At 32.9% G+C, this 25,161-nt stretch overlaps 1 protein-coding gene across 1 annotated transcript in view; it reads right to left on the bottom strand.

Annotated features, from left to right (window-relative positions):
* SNTG2 (syntrophin gamma 2) overlaps positions 1 to 25,161 on the bottom strand; it is a 223,823-nt gene that overhangs the window by 4,779 nt on the left and 193,883 nt on the right. Inside the window, 4 exon segments of the mRNA XM_090136333.1 lie at positions 574 to 666; positions 12,270 to 12,479; positions 16,933 to 17,004; positions 23,744 to 23,860. Of these exon segments, the coding sequence (XP_089992459.1) occupies positions 574 to 666; positions 12,270 to 12,479; positions 16,933 to 17,004; positions 23,744 to 23,860 (492 nt within the window).

Raw genomic sequence — 25,161 nt, 5'->3', positions numbered from 1 at the left:
TTTGGAAGTTGTCATATGCCATAAACAATTCCCTATAGTCCTTTAAAAGCCACTCAGTTTTGCAAGAAAAGTGAATTTAATCACATAGATTGAATTTGAAATGTATTTGCTCTTTTTCTGTTCAGTTCTGATATAGCCTAAATTTCTTATGATGGAAGAATAATTCATTCTATTTTATATCTGTTGCTTCAAAACAAATAGAATGTGAACAAATAGGTGAAAGTTCAATATTTTTCATGACTGGTAATCTTTTCAAAATCTGGACGTTTCTCCGTTACTAAGAAACCAAGTTCTCTGCTACAAATAACCTTCTTTTCCTATTATTGCTTGAAAAGGAAATTACTTTTATACATATATTTATCCAATATCTACTTTACATGCTATGGCACAAATAGATTACCCTCGTCGAGTCCCAGACTGACTGCACTTCAGTAGAGCTATATAAACAAAACATACAGTATGTTTGAGAAAGAAATACTCCACATTAGTATAAAAGATAGGGTTACTGATAACTTCAAGAACACTGAAATAAAGCTGAGTTATGTTTTCTTCTCTTTTTCTTTTTCTTCTTACCTTTGTTTTGCTGTCAAAACAGGTAAATCCCAGAGCAAAGTCAACTGTGAAACACAGAGTATCCCCTTGCCAACTGCACATATACGTTTTAGACTGGAAAAAAAAAACCATGAATTTTGAGAGAACAACCATCAACTTCACATATCACATAATAATAATACTTTATGTGATTTTTTTTTTTGTGTGTGTGCATGAAAAGACAACTAGCTAACAGTACTCATATTACTTTACAGTATTTTATATTAAAGCTGTCAAAAACTTCTGACTAAATTCATAGCAGGTCTGTGAGATAGAGAGGAACTGCAGGTCTTTGTACTGGATCACTCTTCTCAAAATAAACACTATATTCTTGGGAACCATCATTATAAAATGCTACATAGAAAAAAGTACTGACTATTTCAAAACTTTTGGAGAACTGCTTAGACCTCACGTATGACTTCTCACATCATTTACAGCGCATGTGCAGGTACAAGTGCCTCAATGATTAGTGACTGCAATCTAATTATAACAGTTATCTGACTTCTTTATTTCTCCGTCTGAAAATTTGAAGAGAAGCTTTTACCTTGCAACATTTCTTCACATGTATGCTTGAATGACTGAAAAATGCCAGCTGATTCTCTTGGCCTGCATTTTAAGAATACCCGGCATCTTTGCTGGATTTTGAAAGCATAACAGAATGTGTCTGCTGCTGATGTCATTTGAAAGAGTATGATGAGCATTAAAGTAAATAGTAAAAAGCCACTCAGCAAAAAGTCAGCATGAATAGAGATAGATCCTGCCTTCAGCTTCTCCCTATCTGATGCTACTAGTCATTTTATACATCATATACATACACACTCTTGAACTTTAATTTTTTTGATTTTATTTTTCTCCTGTTGATATTTATTAAATCACATGTTTGCCTCATCCTTGAACGTTTGTTTGCACGAATTTTTGTATCTGGATTATTTCTTAAATGCCAAAAAATGGCATTAATACAAGAATGGTCTGAAGGAGACTGAAAACATTAATACAATTGTTTAAGGTGAAAGTTGTGCCATGGAATTGTTCTTCAAAAATTTTGTGTATAATCTAGAACATTTGTATTGAGGAACTCCGATGGTTCCCTCCTTCTACTACTTAAAGAAATATTTACAGATTACAGATTTAAGTGCTATGTAGGATTTTGAAGGGGCTGGGAATTAAACTCACATAGTAGTACAGATTAGTATTATAATCATTTGAACAATGACAAATGTACATTATTTCCAACTAAATTACTTTGCTTATTAGTGTTCAAAGCTCATATTATTTGGCACTAAAAAGATTTCAGTAATCAATAATCAATTACAACAGTATTTAAATATTCCCATGTATCATTCAAGAATCATAAGGCAGTATCAAGCACGAGTCTCAACTTATTCTCCATTATTTTCCAACTAAAGAGGTCAAAAAAAAAAAAAAAAAAAGTTTTTTGACTCAGCAAAGCAGTTTTGAAAATATATTAAATTAGATTTCCCAAATGAGTAAGCATCTTAATTGCTCAGCCACATATGGTGATTATTAAAACAAACTATTCATGCATAATTAGCCTGGAGATTTTACAAATATTCAATATTTGCAAATATTGGAACTGTTTTAAAAACGATTGGCAGACAAATACTAAAGACAAACAGTCTGTGCTGCATTGTCACTGTGATAACCATTACAAATAAACATATCACGGTTTATACTTACAAACAAACAAATACAAAACACGAATAGTTTTTTATTTACAACGGAAGTTGCTTGCATTTTGCCATACAGGGAAGAGATTGCAGTTATTAAATTTAAAAGCTTGCCTCTGGCATATACTCTGACTTTAAACAGGTTCTCAGATAGCACTGCTACAAGGATCCTCATCCCTGCTCATTCACACTGGTACAGAACACTATGCTTTCTCATTCCAGCCTTTGCAATTAACTTGCCATACATTTGCAATTATGTGATTACCCTTTGTTATTGTTTACATAGAAGTTTAACAATAGAAATCTGGGTTTAGCTGTCTTCTATTGTAATTCTCTAGAAAAACAAAAAGAAAAAAATAAAAAAAGGTAGTACTGCATATTGGCATACTAGTCAGTGCTCTGCAGGTGTATTCAACAAGAGAACTCACAGCTTAAGCAACACAGAGGAAAAACATAGGTTATTTTAAACAATCTTCCTTACCAAATGGAAATGAGATTTTTTCTGGGCTTAGGTCCAATCCTGGTTTATCACAGAGTAGTTAAATATTATCAATAGAGATAGATGAGAGGTATCACTTAACGGTACACATTAAAATATTTTTCTGTCATACAACTCAAACAGCCACATTAATTTTAACAACACAGCTTGTGTTTAAAAAGATTCAAAACATTAGGAAACGTGGCATAGAGACATTTTTTAGCTAGCACTGCTTGAGTAGGTGTAAAAGTTTTCCAGTTATAATCTTGGTGTCTCTGAATATAGTCTGTAGGACGTAGACTGTGAGTTTAAAACTGTTTTGATTCTTTAGTAAAAGAATTATACCATTAAAAGGAAGGTGTCACGTTTGAACTGTGTCAGATCAGAAAATGGTAGTATATATGCCAGAAGAATCCAAGCAAAATTGAGTTTTAGAATGATCATGCACAATTTGTAACAGAAGACAATTAAAGTGCTCTTTGTATTTTTTTTTTCAGATATCAGTATCACAATGCATATATGTTTATTTCACAAAATGATCATTAATTTGACAATGTGACTGCAAATAGGAGAACAGCATTTCTGACCCACAGAATTTGTTAGACCTCTTGTGTCTATTCAGAAGTAGAATGAAGGTATATTTTTGGCACTGGTATCTGTCCTTCCAGGTCTTGAGAGACTTTAACAGTTGCTATTTGGGTGCCCTCACCATCTTTCCCATAGATGTAGAGGTTTCCCAGAAATCAGCTTTGATCCATCCTACTTTATTAGCCAGGATCCTGGAGCTTGCCCTCTTGATGGCAGGTTCAATTGTAGGTTTACTGTAAAAGTGACAGATGTCCGAGCTCCTTCTTTGGGCAGTTTTGTGTTAGATTGTGTGAAAGCATCATATGGAAGTATAATATCCATATGAAAACAGTATGTACATTTTACCTATATATACATTCGTTATAATTAATTTTATAATTAATTTTAAGTTAAAATATGCACTGTGCTTCTTTGTAGAAATATCATCCACAAATTGTGAAAATCTTAACAAAACATTTACTTTGCTTAGAGTAAAAAAAAATATTTGCATTCAAATTAGCAACATAATTTTATTAATCTATTTTTTAACATTATAAACATCATTTTTTTTTTTTTTTCAGAGACAAGTCATCCCAATTATATGTAAAATAAACATTACAATTAATGAGAATTCACCTTTATCTGGATAGTAAGAGCAATATACATTCCAGATAGTATAAAACAGCCATCATCATGCGCTTCTGGTCTTTTTTTATTATAATAATTAACTACTAGTCAATGTATATAGAACCCAATAACAATAATTCATGCTTTTTGCACTGTTTACTTAGCAATGATTCCCAACTCTGATAGAGTTAATGGCAAAGCTCTAAGTCTTCAAGATTTACCTGTCAATGAATGTTGATAAAAATATAGTGATCAGCCTTATATAGATCAAAATGAAATAAAATAAAATAAAATAAAATAAAATAAATCAATAAATACTTTAAGCAGCTTTTCCTACTAAAACAGTTGACTTGTTAACAGAGCACACTATTTTGTAAAGACTTAAGGAAGTGTGCTGTATACAGATGAGGACATTGGAATTTTTACTGACCTATTTTACTGGTCATATTTTATTAGAGTTTAACGTAATAATTGAATTTAAGTGTAAAGAGTTTTCCTAAGAAATCGATTACTAGTCGATGTATTAATCATATTAGTAGAAAACTCCTGTGTTGTGTCTTTGTACTGGTTGAATTTTAATACTGATTCTACTGATTTTGGCAGAAGTTGTGTCAGCTCAATTGTTATTGCCTTAGAAAATAAGACTTAATGTGTTTACATTTTAAATGGTGTCTTTCTCAGGACACTGCGATGCTTGGAACTTTTACGTTTAGGTCAGCTATTACAATATGGACCACTCTTAGTAAAATCACTGTCATACAATAGGTGGCCTAAATGAAATAAATACCTACGTTATCTAGCCACTGGTAATAGATTGAGCTTCCTCATCTCTGTCATTGAGCAACAGTTTTGCAGTTTTTTAGCATCTGTGTTTTTGTGTTGTTTTTTTTTTTTTTTTTTTTTTCTTCAGAAGGAAAGAAAGTTATGACTTTGTGAAATGAATGCTGCTTTACAACTTAGAGATTGCCTCACAGATATTTCCACATACCAGAAGCAGATTCTCGCTAATCAGGCTGGAATCATTCATCTTAGTGAAAATCTACTAGTGGACTTCAGCAAAGGAGCTGACTTGTTTTTTAAGACAGTTCTTCATTATAAATTAAACGATCTTTCTTTCCTAGTGATTGTAAATTTCTAAAATACTACTAATTTTGCAGTTGAGAGACAATTTCAATTAGAAGTACCTACAGGAGACATCAGTTCATTTCGAAAACAACTGAGCAATTCAATTATTTATTATCAGAACAAAATTAGGTTCTTAATCAATGCTTCAATAGGAATTTTGGTTTTCTACCATAGTATTAAAAAAAAAAAATAGGGGGAGAAAATAGAGAATGCTCACTTTTGAAAGCAGAATGTAAGATTTTAAAATGCTAAAATCATATTCATCTATAAATTCAAACCTCCCTTAGAGTAACTTGAATATCTTCATCCTTATTCAATTCTGTAATATCCTCTGGAAAACAGTAATAAAATTATATTACACTACATCACTATTAACTAAATCTCTGTATTTATAGATAAGTAAAAATATATTCATATAAATGTAAGGGTTTCAATCAAACTTTTAATATGGATCATTTGTAATTTTAAGAATGCCATTTTCAGAAACACTGGTATAGCAACATGAAAATCCACATTTTATATTTATCGTGTTTAAAATATAGAACAAGTAAAGAAGAATTTCTTCAGTATCATTGTAAATCAGTTCTTATTGTAGAAAATGAATAAGATTTACAGTGTTTGAAGTGCTGAATTATTAATATTTTTTATAAATACAGCAATCATTTTTACAATTATATTTACAACTAATGCATACAATTCTCTTCATCTTTCTTTAGATTGTGAAGAATGTGGGTGGGTTTTTTTTTGTTTGTTTTTGTTTTTGCGTTAGCATGAAAATGAATTTGAATTTAATAGTATTTGTAATGATAAGCAATTAAACTGGAATTGTAATAACCCTTCTGTACAGAATGGAAACAATTTAAAGCTTAATTGTGTAATTAAACTGACTACTTCTGGTAACAAACTGATAACGAACTTCTAATGACCCTATGAATCTAACTTAATCTAACTGCTATCTATTATTTCACCTCAATTTAAATAACGATATTCAGTTTGTTTCAGAAATGAGAATGAAGTGTTGTCTGAAAATAGTAGATGATGGCACTTCCATTATTAAAGGTATTCCTAAATATAAGTCTGCTTCATATATGCTTTGTTATCAGAAAAAAAAAAAAAAAAAAAGGTAGCATTGCCAACTGTATTTAACTTTATATACATTATTCAAATCTCCCGTTTTACTCATCTTCTTAGTTTACCATGAAGAATTAACAGATCTGTGGGCAAAAAAAAAGTCAATTATTGCTTATTCAGGTTGCCTAACTTCTGCTACTTTTTTTTTTTTTTTTTTTTTTTTTTTTTTGTATGTTTGTTTTAACACTTTTTAATTCCAAAATACACCAGGAACAATCATCATGTTTCTTTTGACTGCAGACTTGCTATGATATTCAAAATCTTCTATACATCTCAGACACTAGTTAGAAGAGCCAGGTTACCTGCAATTCAAAGATGAGTGGAAAGATACCACAGCCCTGCCAGTGGGGACACAGACTCTAAGATCCACTCTGATTACATCAAACTTGGGTTGTAACAGGATTAATTCAAAATGTCACTGGAGAATGACTAGAAAACAACTCTAGTGTATTGTGCCACAGGGAACTAAACTTTTTCTTTGTTCTGCCTGGTTCCAAACACCACAAGCTTCCTTTAAATCAGTTTTCTCTAAATCTAAAACATTCATTCATCAGATTTTTTCATTTCATATGATTAAAGAGATGTAGACGGATCTGTTTGGAAGCTTCCTTGCAACTTGGTCACTATACAGTGGCAACACACAAACTACACATCACTGACAGGTGCATTCCTGTTCTTAGTTGTTTGAATGCTCATCTCTAACCATAAACTGCTTTATAAAGGTTTTCAGCTAAAATATCATTTCCCCTAGAAACAACAAACGATTAATCTAGAATCCAACTTGAAGCATAGGTGTGCCAAGTGTTGTTCTGACATGCAGGCATTTAGAAAAAAAAACATTGGTCACACATAATCATTTCCAGTTGTTCTTTTATGAAACTATCAGACTACATGATAAAATGTCTTATGGAAGTGTATGCATCAATCGCTCTTCTTGTGCAATGTATATTCTTATCTAGATCTCAAACTGGTTGGGATAAAACCTTTGGTCCACAAAATAATGCTAACTGGTATTCCAATGCCTCTCTAATTATATAATAGTTCAGAACAACAATTGTCCTGCTTCATCACAGAGTATTATACTACAGTATAATTACTAGAATCTCATCCAAATGTTATTATTCTGATGGATATTATTCTGAATATAAACATTAACATCTTTATCGATGACACAGACAGTGGGATTGAGCATACCCTCAGCAAGTTGGCTGATGGCACCAAAATGAGGGGTGTGGTCGACACAACAAAACTTGTTCTTGTGAATCCTCTCAAAGTTTTTTTAACACAAATAGGTAAAATTATGTAATAGTACAAAACAAACAGCAAGTAGTTGGTAGGAATTAGAGAACTGCACATATTAATTCCTCATTTATACAACAAACACTTTTTGTTTCAAGGAAGGCAACTTAGGTTAGAAATGACTTAAAACCAATGAACTGATAAAATCAATGACAAAGTAATACAAAGAAACTTCAAAAGATGAATAGAAGAGAGCATATTAAAAAGTACCCACAACCAGACACATGAACAGAAGCAGTCCATTAAGCAAAAAGAGAAGCAGCTGAGGAAAGTATATTGTGTAAACAATTTCTTCAAAATAATTAGAGGATTTTTTTTTTTTTTTTGCTTTAACCATCAATAGATCAGTTTTAGATTAGATCCTTACAAATATACAGTAAATGGAAGAAAATGTTAAAGCATGGAAGTAGGAAGCTTGTGAACTAATGATACTGTAATACATGCCACTTTCATGCCTGTCATCTTTCATAACTGTGGAACACTGCTCATAACCACAGATAAAATAGAGATTGACATAACAGACCAATATTGAAATGGAACTCATTGTTGCATACAGAATAGAAAAATAATTCTTTTAAGCGTTGCTACTTTTTAAAAGAATTTTACTCATGGAGTTTTAGTACTACAATATTTTTAAAGAAAATTGAAAGCTTCATTTAGGACTCTGACGGAAGTAAAACTCTGGGTTTGTGTGTGCACAATTATTCCCAATAATCATTCTTGCATTTATCCAGGAAAAAACATAATCAGCAACCATTTTTGAGTCACAAGGAACCTAATTTTACATTTCAACATTAAGAATCTCATTTGAAGAAAAAGCATACAAAAAAAAAAAAAAAAAAAAAAAAAAAAGGATGAAATATCCAGAGAAATAGATACATGTTAGCTCAACTACTAAGAGTGAAAACCTGCCATACATTTATGCTTGTTATACTATTATACTGTTCTTGGATTTCCAAACACTATTCACATTGCATGGATTTATGTGAAATATTAAATCATTTACAAGAAAAATGTTTATTGTCATGTTATTTTAATGCATTTCTCTGACAGGAGGGATCTGTATCATTCCAGAAACATGAATGTTACCCCTATCATCCCTTATGTGTGGGGATACACTCATACTCCTGTCCTCAACTAATGCATGCCTATCCTGACATGTCAAAGAATTAGTAAGAAATCTAGTAAAAGTGATAGAATTTTATTTTTGAAGACTACAAAAAAAAAAAAAAAAAAGATAAAAGAAAAATGATTTCATCTGATAGAGCTCTCCACTGTTGAGGATCATAGAATCATAGAATGGCCTGGGTTGAAAACGATCACAATGATCATCTAGATTCAATCGCCTCCTTTGTGCAGGATCACCAACCACCAGACCAGGCTACTCAGAGCCACATCCAGCCTGGCCTTGAATGCCTCCAGGGATGGGGCATCCACAACCTCCTTGGGCAACCTGTTCCAGTGTGTCACCACCCTCTGTGTGAAAAACTTCCTTCTAATTTCCAACCTAAACCTCCCCTGTCTCAGTTTAAAACCATTCCCCCTTGTCCTATCACTACCCACCCTTGTAAACAGCTGTTCCCCCTCCTGTTTATATGCTCCCTTCAAGTACTGGAAAACCACAGTGAGGTTTCCCTGGAACCTGCTCTTCTCCAAGCTAAACAAGCCCAGTTCCCTCAACCTTTCTTCATAGGAGAACAGGATGTCAGCTTGGAGGCTTGTTTGCTGGAATTTGTGAGTGATGACTGAATTTCTAGTTGTGATTGAGAAAATGTCACAATCTACCTTTATCCACTGCAAAGATGATTATTATCACCAACCTTAGGAAAATATTTCTTAACAGTGCTTTTTCTGCCTTCCAACTTCCTATTTCCCTACTTCTGCTGCATTTCTAATGCCCCTATCAGTCCAAGTTATACTATCAATTACAATATTTTTTCTAGGAAGAAAATACAGATATCTCTACACAAGGATTTAAAAGAACTTCACCTGCTAGCACCATTTGCAAATACATTAATTTATTTATGATCACTTAATTTCACAGTTCTGCGGTAGGTTCCTGTTTGTAAGTATTTGCAGCTTGAAATATGACTTTAAGACAGCTGAAGAGGCAGTGATGTTGTGAGGGGAATTTCTTCCTACTTTATTGCATTCTACCTATCATTTAAAACAGCTATTAAAAAAAATGTTTAAAATATCATACCTTTGAATATGTCATAGAACATTAAGATTTCTTTTCCAGAAATACCATTTGTATGAAAGTATCAAAAACAAAGAACACATAGAGTTAAAAACAGCATTGCCAAAGAAAAAATCCAAAAGGCCCTAATAAGCTAACAGTGTGAAGCCACATTTAAATAAGAATGGCTAGACTGATATAGTGACATTCGACTGCCACCATGAACCTTGCCCAATCATTTATGAATAAAAATGAATTTCTTGCTGCAATTATGGTCCTTATCCAAAAGAAAGAATTTTTATGGACAATCTAACCTAGAGGTTACAACAATTAATTTCATGAATACTGAAATGTCAATTCTCTCTCTATGGCTGGGATTAATCTACGTAATGTTGATTTGCAGCTCATTCATGCTGCTCTTAACATCTATCTGAAAACCAGGACATGCAGAATTTATGTTTTGAAGGAAGAAAAAGAATAATGGAGTCAAAAAGATTTTCCATTGCTGGAGAGTAACCACTTTATATTCTACTCACAATAAGGTTTTCAGCAAACATGAATATATACAACTGAGGAAGAAAATTAATTTGAGAACACACACATGGAGACCTAAGCATTGTAATCATGATTTTAATTGAGTGCCTCTAATGGAGGTTTCAAATAGGTTAAACCACGGCTGGAAGAAACCGTGGTTTCTTCCAGAAGAAACAAATCACCTTTGTTGGTGTAGATTTTTACATGTGGCATGCAGGTTCTTGATAACTGCTAGTGAAAATGCATAGCTATTGGTGGAGACCATATTAAAAAGTCAGTGCTTTGTAGTTGAGAATTTGCTCTATCAAATGGTATTACTGTGTTCTTATGTGTTAATTGGAATAACCTATGCACTTTAGGGTGAGTGCAATCATTCCTGGACTGTAGTGACCATGTTGTGGTTGAGGCCATGATCTCAAGGAACATGGGCCTGGCAAATAATAGAGTCAAAACTCTTGAGGAGGGAGGATTTTCAGCTTAAGGAATTATTATCTAAGGAATTATTGGATGAGATCCACAGGAAAACTGTACTTAGGGACATAGGAACGGAGTACCATTGCCAGCTCTTCAAGGAAACCCTTCTGAGAGCACAAGCGCTCTCCATCCCCCAGCATAAGAAATCAAGCAGAAGAGGCAGAAAACCAGAATAATTGAGCAAGGACCTGCTGGTTAAATTGAGGGATAAGAAGAAAATAAGAGGCAGAGGAAGCAGAGATATGTGGACTGGGATGAATATATGGATGCCATCTGCACATGCAGAGATGGGATCTGGAAAGCCAAGGTATAGATGGAACTGCATTTGGTGAGGAATGTGAAAAATAACAAGAGATTCTATAGGTATACTGGTCAGAAGAGACAGGCAAAGGAGATTGTACCCTCTGAGAAATGAGAAGGGAGAACTGGCTTCAACAGACAAGGAAAAGGCAGAGTTCCCTGCCTCAATCTTCATTGGCTATCATGCTTCCCACACCTCTCATGTCTGAACCTCTAGGTGGGGTTCAGAGGAAGAACATCCCTCTCAAGAGCAGATAAAGTTAGAGGCTGCCTCATGAGACTGATTGTGTACAAGTCTATTGGGGCTGGCTACATGTTAGGTGGAAATTGTTTACTAAGAGGGTGGTGAGGCACTGGTAAAGGCTGCCCAGAGAAGCTGTGGATGCCCTATCCCTGGAAGTGTTCAAGACTAGGTTGGATGGGGCCCTGAGCCACCTGATCTAATGGGTGGCAACCCTACCCATGACAGGGGGTTAGAAATCAGATGTTCTTTAAGGTCCTTTCTAACTTAAGCCATTCTGTGATTCTATGATGTGACTTTCTTATCTTGCTGATCTAACCTTGCTGATTCCAATGGAAGTGTAGTCAGCACCATGTTAATAGACATACATTTATGCAGCTATACCAGCTACATTAATGTTAAACATCAAACTATCTAACAAGGAGCACACACTCAGGTCTAAAAAGTAATTGGGTTTAGAGAATTTTAGTAGGCAGTAAAAAGTGATGATCCACTGTGTTATTTGAAGAATTTAAGAATTAATGTGACTAACTTTCCTCTTTTACTCTGATTCTTCAAATTTTTCCAGTGTTAACAAAGTCAGCTTTAATTTTCAATTAATGTCATAAAAGCAAACAATTTATATTTTGTAAAATAGACCCATAATGTAAAGCAACAAATTTTAAATTCCATTTAGGCAAGTAGAATTAAGCATTATGGAAGAAAATGTTTAAAGTAGTCTAAAGAACCTCCACAAAAAAATTGTATTTCAGTAGTAAAATGTGTTAATTTTCAGTTTTTTTTAATCAAGGTGAACTCATACATTTGAAAATTCTAATTTCCAAACATTATATACTCACAGATTGTTATTACATCTGAACAGATCAATATTGCCCTTATGAAGCTTTCAGAACCCTTCTATGCATATTCAAATCCTCATTAATGGAGCTTATCAATCCCATGTAATTATTGAACATATATATTATCTAAGTATATTTTATACTTATTTTACTAAAAAAAAAAATGGCTCCAGGATTTAAATTATTCATTACTTACCCCAGTTCTTTGAACTTCCAAGAAAATTGCTCTTTGAAATGATTTCTCCCAAACTGCCAACTCGCTGCCCAGCTCTACATTGAAACAATGACTCTTGCCATGTCCAACCATAACACTGAAACAATAGGGCCTGTGGTCTTCAAAATCGAAGTCTTGATGAATACCAAAATACAAGTTTGCTTGTAGCCAGCAATCGTCAGCAAGCCAGAGCTGAAAGATATGTTTCAGTATGTGATTCTTCATCTAGCAAAACAGTTAAAGCAACATTGTCTTTTGTAAGTAGTGGGTACTTGGATATGTTGTTATTAATAATTATCTTGAAGAAACATTCTGACAATTAAGCAATATCTGCAAAATTCTCTCATTGGTTCTAATTAATGCAACCTTGTAACATATATTCAAAGCTACTTCAGTATTCAAAATTACTGTCAAAATTATCTAAGCAACACATACACAATTTAAAAGGATTTTGTACAATATATTGTTTACAGTGAGAATAAACCAAATTTCCTAATTGTTTGAATACACTTCAAGAGTTGTCTATAAATCTTACAGATGAATATAACTAATGCATTCTAACTGGATTTCAATTTCCTAAACACTCAGGAATGCAATACTCTACCAATTACACAAAGGATCATTCAGGAAACGATCTGAACTTTCAAATATCCCCTAATATCTTCCATTGCTGCTCTGCTACAACAAGGGGAGTGAAATGGGATCCTGCCACCATCTTCAGGATGAAGAAGATGAAAAATTTCACATTAGTCTTTCTTCATAACAAATATTCTTGTAAAAGAAAGCTTTTTACTGAAAACCAAATGTCACATGAAGCTTCTCAAATATTTCAAGTGACTAGCATAGAGAAAAAGAAAACTAAATTAAAAGCTTTTACAGTTGAGTACTTTCAATGAATGTTTTTCCATACATATATTTATATATTTTAATTTCTACTTATCAGGGCCTTTTGCCATGTCCATTTCTCTATAATGATATGGAGCAGAAAAGATTGAAAAACCATGAAAGAATTTGCAAATGGAACCTTTTTTCTCATCTTATAAAATTACTTGCCATCAGAATATTATTTCTCTAGCACTCCACATAAAGTTTGGGAGAGCTGACTCAGGTTAGGCAGATCTGAGGTAAAAGCAGTAATGCTGGAGTGGACATAGCTGGCTTTGAAAAGATCAGAATGTAGCTCTGCAATGGCACCTAAGTCCTAGAATCTTACAGTAAAAGATTCTTTAGATTTCAAATTTATTTTTTCCAAAGGTCCCAGTACTATATCATAGCCTACCAGAACTTGGAAATTCCATGCACATAAAAACAAGCAAACTGGGATTTGAACATCCAATTGTCACCTAAAATATTTTGCTATATGTAAGACAAATGTTTAAAAGCACAGGGTTTTGCATCCTTTCTGTTCTAGATGCACAAACAACCAACTTCACGGGACAGCAGTGAAGATCCAGTTTCAGTAATAAAAAGTAGAGGAAACAAATGATTCATCAGTACATTCTTCCCTGTGTACTGCTCTCATATTCATAAACAGGATCAAAATAACTCATACTGAAAATTTTGTTTGTATTGGTGAATTACTGAATAATGTTAAGCTGGCATATCTAAACTTATCCAATTTACTTGCCTATCTTTTAAATTATGGATATTTGAGGGGATACCTCAGAGGCAATACATAATTGTAGCAGGGTACATGAGACTTTGCTGTCAAAAAAAGGCCCTACAGCTAGCATAGGAGAGAACAGTCTTTAAGCAGTTCAAAGCTACTTTCCAATGCTCCTCTGCACTGGTAAAAAGGTAACCAAATAAAATAAGTGCATATCATCTTGTGTTAAGTACACATGGAGTAACAGGTAATAAGCCTACATCTACTTCAATACTACACAATGAGTAGTACTCATCGTGGCTGTTAGACTAAAATATTTTTGTTTTATATTTTTATACTTAGAAATGTGATGTGTGAAATACTATGCAATAAAAGAAAATCAAATGTATTTAATACAGGCTACTTTTGAAAATACATCTAATGTTATATACTGTTTTTCATTAACAGTTCCAGTAAATACAGAGTATGAAGAAAATTTAGGAGGAAATACATAAGTGGGATCACATTTTCAGTCACCTGGTTGTTACCGTTAAATGTTCATATATATGAATTTTAATTCACATATTTGCATACCTATGTGAATTAAATATGTATTTATATGTATGCATATGCACACAATCCTAAAATACAGCAGAACAGTTATAAGATGCCCTTCCCATATTGGATGCTTATTTTCCATTTTTAACTCTTATTGCTTAATGAACATAAGTGAGACGCTTACAGTTGAGTAACAAGTGCACCTTCCCTTAAGAATAGAAAAGCACTCTCCATCATGGCTTTGCAGTAGTTCTAACCAGCTCCTGGAAATCCTTAAAAACACTCTCCCAATCTGCATTTTTTAAAACATAAACTCCACCTTTTAGTCTATAATGTAGGAACTCTAATCTCTTAAGATTTTTTCCATCTTTTTGGATTAGTTCACTTTGCCTCATTGTCATTCGTATCAAAGAATCAACAGAAAAGAGGTTAAAGTGCTGAATTTGAGCTTTTGCACTTTAGTTAATGTATTCATGAAGACTAGCAATTAAACATTAATTTATTAAAATGTCAAGAACATTAAAGAGTTGAATCTTTGGTAGTTTACTTCCCATTTCCTTTTCTTAATGAAAAAGTACCACAGAATGTGATTTAAGGATAAACTATCTTTGAAACTACCAGAATATTTAAAAGGGGGTGGCTTTCAAATCAGTAGCAACATTTGAAGGAGAAAAATGCAAAAACAAAACCCACTGTGGAGAAAAACCTTTTCAAAAAGCATGAGTATTTGTTTCGTTGTTGCCCAAATTATCTACCTGGAAAATGTAAATTTTAAGAAAATCTAATAAGACAGAATCAAAAATCAGGGTCAGATTCTCTGCTCTTTGTTGCTGTCTCAGTGATGGTCAGGATCTGTTCACACATACCCACGATCAGTCATGGTCACATTAATCTACATTAATGCTACATCCACAAAAGCAGTACTGAGCTCCTGGCTGAGCGCCTGTGCTCTGGAGTTCAGCTCTGGTCTGCAACTCCAGGAGTGTCAGGCTCTTGGTAAGACACTGGCTAAGACCCTTCCCTCTCTCACTTCTGTCATCCCCTCTTGCACAGTGAAAGAAGGCTTACTAGAGTATAAAAGCATACACTGACGGGCTGGAACTGCCACATTTTCACTTACAGCTGCAAAACAGGCATTTGACACCAGGCTCTTTTACCAGCCAGTTAATGGAGTTGACACCACTCTAAAAGGGAGATGTCAGTGCAAGGCTGAGAGCTATTGTTTGCTGTTTTTTTGTTTGTTTGGTTGGTTGGTTTTTGTTTGTTTGTTTTTGTCTGTGTGCTTCTTACTCTGTTCTTTGTAACTTCATTGTGTTTACAATTTATTTATTTTTAAATTACAATCCTCAAAACTGATGTAGGAAATATATCACTGCTGTGGAAAGTCAGTTTGGGACAAGCAGGTTGAGCAACCAGGACACAGAAACTCCATCACTCCATTCTCCAAACAATTTGGTCATTTAATGAAACAGGTAACAACACCCTTTTTGCCGTACAGGGAGGAGTGTTATTGTCATTCATTCTGTACACTGTCCCAGTTAACTGTGTTCAGACAGAGAAGCATCCACAAGAAGTACTCTCTCAACTAAGCAGTTCTCCCTCGGTAGCATTGCTAAGCCAGGATCTGTACCAGTAACACAGCAACATTCCTTCTCCACAACATGAGTACGCGCTCAAAGGAGGAACATCAGAGGGAAGGACAGCAGCTGGTGAGAACTAGAGCTTGTTTGGAATTTTTCAATGAAACAGCATCTCATGGGAAAGGATTTTCTTTTTTATTCCTTGAGAAAGTTTTCAGTTTTACTTTTCTAGGAATATCTTTCATCTAGCTCTATCTTGCCTGCAAAGCTCTTTTTAATTAGCCAATAGAGAACTATACTAACCTATCTGATGCAACTACTTAGAAAATATCTTTTGTAAGTCAACTATTTAAACAGACCAATAGGATTTGCTCTAAGTCCTTCCTTGCTACAGGCTAAACAGAAATATGACATTATCTCTGGATGGTGGAAAAAATAAAGAAATTTCTGGTATGCAAATGGACACCATTGTCCCTTTTACGGTTAAAAACAATTATGATGTTATCAAATTCTGAATGAGCTAAGAATGGCAAAATTGTATACTTCTTATTACTCAAATAAAAGCATCTTCATGTGGAAAACATTCTTCAATACATTCACTTAAAAATCTAAGCTACTAGGAAAATAACATTGTTTTCATTATGATTAGCTGATTGTCTCATCAGCATTTCACGTCTGATTCTCACATGGCAAAAAAATACTCTTCAGTTTGGGAGAACTTAAGGAACTTGCCTATTTGGACCTTAATCTGTTTTCCAGATTCAATTATACTGCAACAGTCATTGCCAAAAGGTTTTATTACAACAAATAAGCTACTTAAATGTCAGCTACCCCTAACTGAGATTAAACTGATCTCAACATCAACAGGAAGAGGCAAGCTTTCTTTACTGTATAATATAATTGTAATTGTTTGGAAACCTACCTTGTGAATTTTAAATAGAACCTCACAGAGGTTATACATTTTTTCAGCTCGTACCCAGTCTAGTGTGCTTACCTATAATATCAAAATACAATATTAAGAACAAATTCTTCTTCATTCTAAAACCATTTAAAGATGAAGAAAATATATAGATTTCACCAATCATTATTCTATCAGATGCTTTAAATATAAGCAAATGTTAACTACATTTAATATCTAGCATTTAAAAAATACTGTCAAATAGCATTCAGTTTCTTCCAGAAGCAGTATCTACATGAGTCTTACTATAATTAAAAGATATGATATAATTAGAGAGATTTCTTTTCCATTATCACTACAACATGATGGAAACCTCTTTGTAATCTCTTTGGTGAGGTACATAATAATATTTATTTTTCACTGCGCTAGCATACAGAACCTTCTCAAACACAGACGTATTCAGCTCCATATCTCAATTTAATAAAAACTTTAGCACCAACAGACCAAGATGTGTTCCTAAATACAGGTTTGAATTGACACACAGTAGGACACCATTATCTTAATATTTGTATTAGAAACAGAAAAGGCTTATGTGTCTCCAATATTTGAAATTAAAAAGCTTGTCAGCTGCACACATAACAAATGAATATTAATAACTGGATTTTGTTTTCTTTTGGTTTTGTTATCTTGTTCACATTATAGGCTATTCAAATTTGACAGCTGGAATGATAGGTGAAGACTTTTCCTTAAGACTAGGTCATGACATACTGTGCTAATCTATTTTCTATTAAAAACAGAATCTAGCCTAGATAGCATAAGGAAAAGAGAACTCATGTATGAAGAATACCAGGGAAATACATATTGTTTTAATTACGTTTTAGAGCAAAATTCTAACTCTTAGAAGTAATAAATAATAAGGTAAAGTAATAGGAATATCTGTATAGATTTATAAAGAATTTGAGTAAACTGAACTCTGAAGCTTTTAACACATGGAAATCAGTTTTTTTGGTGACTGTTCTAACAGTTCGGATGCCTTAAAATACCAGGGAAGATGCAGCTTGGTTTGTTTCCCCTCCCTCACTTTCCAAAGGAAGAGAGCAGATCAACTCTCTCAAAGTGTTAGCCATAACAAAATGTGTCTACAAATCATCTTGATTCTATGGATAGAAGTTAACCAGGAAAGAATGGTGAAATTCTTCACCTGATTATTTCAGTATATATAATAGCATGAATTTCAGCAAGATTCATACATTAATCATGTTGTGTCACATGAACGTGATTTATATTTATATTTTTACTTTCAATGGGATATCATCATCTTCATGGACTCTAAATCTCAAAGGTTCAGAAAACTTGGGTTTTAATAAATGATGATAATCCACATCACAACACCGAAGACAATTGTTGTGACTTCAACTGGTTGTTTCTCTGAGAAACTGTATTTCTCTGAGAGCTCTTGAAAGAGTAAGGTAAACTTGATGCTAGTTTCTGTCTAATCTTATTTGCTTAGGCCTTTTTCACATTAATTTGAACTAATGAACATTACCATTAGTCCTCTTTTGTATGCTTTTCAAAGCAATGTTTCAGAATTTACTTGAATTCTGAAGATGGCAATTATCTCACCTAAATTTAGACAGCAGTGATATCTAACTTGATTGTTAATAAAATCTTAAAAAACTTAAAATCGAATTCTTAGAAATTTAATTTCTATTCACAGGGAAAGAAGAAAACAAAAGCAGAGGTTTCTTCCAGCCCCCACAGCTCCCTTCCATAAGATTGATTGATAAACAAACCTTGGAAATTCTTTTTATCTTCAGTCACTGAAAGAAAGTTTATAACAAATTCATAGTAGATCTTTAACTTCTAGATGATTGGATTTAGATGAGATGAATCATGTACTGCAAAAGGAACTGAAGACCTCTACAAAAAAAAGTTCTGCCACCACTTATTTTCAGGATATAAAGGGACTCATACATTAGGGTCCTCATTGTGAAACTTATCTATTTTAGTAGTCAAGTGGGAAGAATCACTTGAATACAATGCATGCAGTAAAATATGTGGAAGTACACTATGTACTTTCTCATTCTGTTATATAATGAGCAATTTCTCCTTACAAATTAAATCTCAATTACTTAACAATAACTTTCAAAGTACTCAATAAATTTCCTGGAGGAAATTTTCCAGATTTAAATCTAAAGGTAATCATCTAAGAAAATTAATTTAAAGCATTTTTAGATATTATACTCGTCATCTCATCACTTCATAAGATGTAGGATTTTTTAGTCAATTGGAATTGAAAAATTATAAAGCTAATTCAAAAATAAACACAATACTTTTTAAGATGTTCACTTACACAAGTACTGTACATCTTTTCTTGATCATTACCACATCAAAATATCTTTTAGTTTGACAGTTGATGTGAATATAAAATTGTTAAGTAAAATAAAATTATTAGAGGCCAGATTGGATGGGGCTCTGGGCAAACTCTGGCCAAAAATAAGAGTGCCTGATTTAGTGGTTGGCAATCTTGCCCATGACATGGAGGTGAGAGAACTAGGTGATCTCCAAGATCTGTACCAACCCAAGCCATTCTATGATTATATGATAAATAGAACAAGCTTTAGCCTATTACTGTTGACCCTCAAAGGGGATCTTCATGCTTCTTACAAAATAAGGTTTGCAGCTTAAAATTGTGCTTAGTTCACTATTTGATCTGATGCTTATGAAACATAATTTAGTGACATGTTCTATAATCAAGAACAGGTGAGATGTGGCTTACATTTGCTACTTTTTTGTTTGTTTATTTGTTTTATTCCTGTAGATTAGTTTGAATTGTTGTAATTCTTTTGTGCTACTAATGATGGGAAATGGTGACACTGCTGTGCTATATTTTTTTTTTTTTTTTTTTCTGAATGCTTTAGTTTTCTCCTCAATACCTTTGGATTTCTTTCATCTTTTGACTCTCTGTAACCTCTTATGATATTTTCAGCAGAGATAGCTAGTAATCATAGATCACAACCAGCACTTGTATAAGCCAGGATTTTCTTTTTCTGTGTACGTCAGAGAAAGACCATCATACCTAAAGCCAAGTGAAACAGTCTGAATAGCATGGTGTGCAAGGTCACCAGCAGAACATAAATGACATGTTGAGGAATCTTACAGAATGGAAAAAACAAAGAAATACTGGAACCCAAAGAGACAGCTGACATTAATATAGTTTCCACTTTAGAACCACTGTAGTATGCTTAAGTTTAAAATGCTGTTGTCAATAGCTGCACATGATCACAAACGATTATATAATTCTAGTCAACTAGTAAATCTGGAAAGAATCAGAACACTCAGATGGCCAGAGAGATAATAAACATGAACTAGGAAACAAAAACAGGAATCTGAAGTTAAAATTTTAAGACCATGGGAGACTGAAATAAACACAATAAACAATAATACTTACAATAAAAACAGTTACAAAAAGGCTAATTATTCAATTAAGTACTTTTTAGTGCAAGTTGCGCCTCATGTTTCCTAAACAAGCACCACCGTGGATTTAACTACACCAAGCTATTCAAATCTTCTTGTTTTATTTAGTTAAATCAAGTAATCTCAGCAAATATACTTCATTTTAGATGTATGTATAATATATTTTTTCTTAAAAAAAACAAGAATTTAGAATAGGATATAGAAAAAAAAAATTAAATGCAAACTGGAGGAACACTTATTACCTAAATAAATTATGTAGTGAAACCAATCACAAAAGATTTGATTGTTTATTCATACATCAGCACTAAGGATTATACTATGTGTATGGAAATAATGGGCTACATTTAAAAGATACTTTTAAATGTACTTTTCAAAAGCTATTTTTTAGTAGCATCCAATCCACCCAGAAGTAACAAAATTGTAGAGGTAAAAGAGTAAAATACTTCTTGTTTAATGGTAGTTTATTTCACTGCCCTCTTTAACAATGGAAAAAAATGAGTCAAATATAACTCTTAAGAATTATGAAGAGATTTTAAAAAAAAATTATACATGAAGAAATGGTCTTGAGATGAACTGTGATACAGCAGTATAAGATGCCTAAATATGTCTAAACCAACAAAACTAGATGCTACAAAACATACACCAAATAGCAGTCAGATCCTAGCAAGGAAGTGAAGAAAAAAATAAGAATTAGAAAGTTAACCAGAAGCATCCATAATGAAGTCTATGCCCCACAACTCATTGCCACCTATTTCTTGTTAATTCACATTGGCATTATATATAACGTACATTCACAAATATTTGGAAATGACATGGCAATTCTCTCTCACATACAAAATGCTGCTAAATTATGAATGATCCTCTGCAATGTTTTTCAAAGATGAAATAAATAAAATACAGTATATTAGTTTAATAACTTTTTTTTTTTTTCTCCTGTTACTCTCAGGCCACTGTTGCATTTATTCTTTTTCTGAAAACTATAAGCAGGAAATTCAGAGATTGCCCACTTGTCTAATTTCAGTTCTACTTAACCACAGTGAAAAAGACATGGCAATTTTTGTAAGTTTTGCAATTAAGGACAACACAATTTCAAAGGAATGGCTATCTTAAGATTTGAATTTTAAACAGAATACTGAACCACAAGTAAGACATTAAAAATCAATCAGTTCTGTCTTCCCATACATTTATCACATATTCAATAAGAAGAAACAATTTCCGTTTTGTGGAAATTTTTAATCACATAAAAAAAATTATTTTAAGTGACAATTTTGAATGATGCTTCTATTTCTTCCAGTGTATAAATTCAGATTTTCAAGATCTGAAAATTGGCAGAAATTAATCAGATTTTTTTTAGAATGTATTAAAATACTGCTTGTATATTAGCACTTCCAAAAGTATAATTTCTATTTTTGCCATGGTATTTTTCATATGTGCAGTTTTCAGAAGTGTGTCATATTTCAATTATAGCAATCTGTAAACTTAGTCTGCAAGTTTTTAAACTACAGTTAGATGATCCACTTTAGAAGTGCATAAAAAACATTCTCTCATAAGCAACGTTTTCTTGACATTTATTTTTATTGTGATGCTTCCATGCTTCCATACTTTTAGAAGAACCACCTGTTGAAACAGGTTATAAATAGAATACTACATTTCATAGATTTTTTCATATTATAGAATTGACATTTGGTCTACACTTCTCTTGATTTTTGTGCAAGGATAACCACATGTTTCTCATTTTTAAGAAAGTTAGCAGCTGTATTTCCACTCATGATCCTCTACACAAGAAGAAAAAGAGTAAAAATTATATCAGATCCTTTCAGAATCAGTTGAAAAATTATGAGTAAAGACATTACAACTAAAGATAACTATACAATTTGCACATCATCTACTTTGCATACACTACAGTGATTCACTACATTCATTCAGCACAGAAACAGCAATACAATCAGAGCAACATCTCTGAAATAAAACACAATCAGAAACTCTTATCTTGTAAAGATCAGACAAGTTAAAATATTTTATTTTTGTGCCAGAACAATCCCATATTTAATCTTTCATTCATAATAATAAAAAAAGCAAAACTGTAGAAGAAATAATAAGAGAGATACAATTAAATATCTCTAAAAATAGTGAAGAAGTTCTCTGCATGTTTTGTTTCCAGCTACAAAGCTGGGATGTGTTAGAGAACTGGTATCTGGGTGCAGTATTGGCTGGCAGCTTCTTGGGGTTGGTGGGAATGGGGTTTGGCAGGGCAGGGTCTCTCCTGCCAGGGCCTATCCCACCACACTTTGATGGATTGACCCCAGCTTAGTACCCATTCTGCTTATCACTCACTAACCCCCACCTGGAAAAGGAGTAGGTAAAGCAAAATCAAGAAAACTCATAGGTTAAGATGCTTCAGTAAAGGATGGAAAGAGGGAAAAAACAGGTGTTTAAAAAAAAACAAAAAAACAATCACACTCCAGTTCTCCATAAGTAGACCAGTGCTGAGTCAATCTGCAAGCAATGTGTGCTTTTTTTTTTCTTTAAGACAAAAAAAAAGAAAAAAAGAAAAAAAACTCCACAACTTTTCCTAAGGTTTTGCATTTTAAAAAGAGTATTATTACTTGATCATAAAAAGCAAAAAAAGGATTGAAGTTAATAGAAATCCCTGGATTTAGAACTTCAGTCAAGATAAAATGTTACTGATAGTTTCAGCTTATAAGGTTGGAGAGTACGTACTTAGGTAAGGTAAATTAGATAACAGAGTAGTACACAATCAGATTTTTACTGGATCAGGTGTAGAAACTGGAAACTGAACCACTTTATGAGCAATATAATAAAGCTATTTAATTGAAATTGCATTCTAAGTTCACATATTGTTCTCTTGATTTGTTTAAAGCAATGGCACTCTGGAAGGAAAAGATTAAAAAAAAGACGTGAAAAGTAACAGGTCAATCCCTTGCCTGTATACAAAATCCAGATCCATCTACTGTTAGTATGGATGTATCTTCTCTTTAAGAAAAGAGTGACTAGCAACTCATTACATCTATGAAAACTAAGAAAAATTTAATTAAAAATGTTGGCTGTAACTAGCCAACTAACTAACTAATTGATCTTAAAACCTTTAACAAGTAAAACCATTACATTTCCTATTGGGAATTCTTTGAGCTATCCAGGCAAGGTATCATTTTCAGAAGACCTTGAAAGAGGTTAAGTAGCTAAAGCTTATTAAAATTAAGTGGAGTTTACAGTTTTAACTTCTTTTGAAATCTCATCTAACATTCACTTGGTAACAAAAAGGCAAACTCAGACAATAACAAATAGGTTTATATTTACAATGGAACTGTAGGAAAACATACTATATATTTTTTTTTACCGGTGGAGTACTGAAAATGTAGAAGGATGAACCCTTCAGTGCCAGAAACTTGAATTTGTAGAGCTGAGATGAATCAGTTCCTTCAAATCTCTCGTGTACCCATCCCATATGAATGACCTGTGAAAGAAAATAATTTAAGATCAAGGATCTTGTTTTTCAGTGATGTATCTGAATAGGTTAAATCTTTCCACAAGTAAAAGTAGCATCTTAGTATCATTTTCTTCATGCTTTCCTTCCTATCACTACCACACTCTTGAGCCCCTTAATCATATCAAAAAGTCAAATCAGGCCAAAAGCCCTCAAAATAGCTTAATATTTACAGTACAAGTTGTCTGAAACTTGCTCCTATCCCAGGTAGTGAAATTAATAGATCTGTATATACTGTCTGTCTGCACCAACTAATGAGAAAAGGTGGATTTCAAAGAAAAAAAAAAAAAAAAAAAGTAATTATCATAAAATCAAGTGTTCCAAGACAATGAATCTGTCTACACTGTAAGGTTTCATAAAGTTACCATTTTAAAAGTCAGTATATGCATTTCACTTGAGCCAGCAGAAAACCAAGGTGTACTGAAATAGACCAGCCAGAAGTTTATAAACCTACATATAGCGCAGTCAAAACTTGGAAATACTAGAATTTCAGTTTGTTAAACCTCTAAAATACATCTGAGTAAATCACTAGAGTTATCTGAAATTTAATAGCTTTCTGCATGCTTACATCTGTCATTGTTAAAAAAGGGTCTCTGTCACACTAGTTGTCTTACGGTGTTTATATACGTTTTACCTCATGACAGTGATTTATGTTCTGCTGGAATTAAATGTCAATTTCATCAGTTAAAGAAGTTTTCTCTAACAGTATTACAATATGTTTCTTTATATTTCAGATAGATTAATCTTAAGAAAACATAAAATTAAGTAGGAGCACAACCTTTCTTTCTGAGGGAAATGCAAATTTATGAAGGAATAATGCCATATTGTGGTATTAGAATATTATGAATGTAGTTTCTCACAAAAAATGACAACCTAAATGTATACCAAATGAAATCTGAAGTGTTTAAAAGGAGCATATGACCCTTGAAACAAGTGACCCTAAAATGATAGGTTGGTAATCTGAATATTTAGCTATTTCTGAATTTTTTTCTCATTTTCATTTAAGGATACACTTATGAAAAATACAAAAATACAAGGACAGAAATGTCATAACACTTGTGAATATTCTGCTCTAAAGAACACTGCTGGAAGTCTGTGGAAATAAAGAAAGTATTCATTAAATCACATGAAAGCCTCAGCATTTGTTCTATGGATACATTTTGTAAACAAAAGCAAAACCAACAACTAAAAATAAAAACAACTCCAAAGATTTCAAAAATGCATTTTTATTGGTGTGTGTATATGTAACTATTGCTATTAGAGCAAAAAAA

Source organism: Phasianus colchicus, chromosome 2 (genome assembly GCF_987193195.1).
Source record: "Phasianus colchicus chromosome 2, bPhaCol1.hap1.1, whole genome shotgun sequence".
NCBI classification, from domain to species: domain Eukaryota; kingdom Metazoa; phylum Chordata; class Aves; order Galliformes; family Phasianidae; genus Phasianus; species Phasianus colchicus.
The sequence above is the reverse complement of the archived record's forward strand: the minus strand, read 5'-3'. Positions and strand labels throughout refer to the sequence as shown.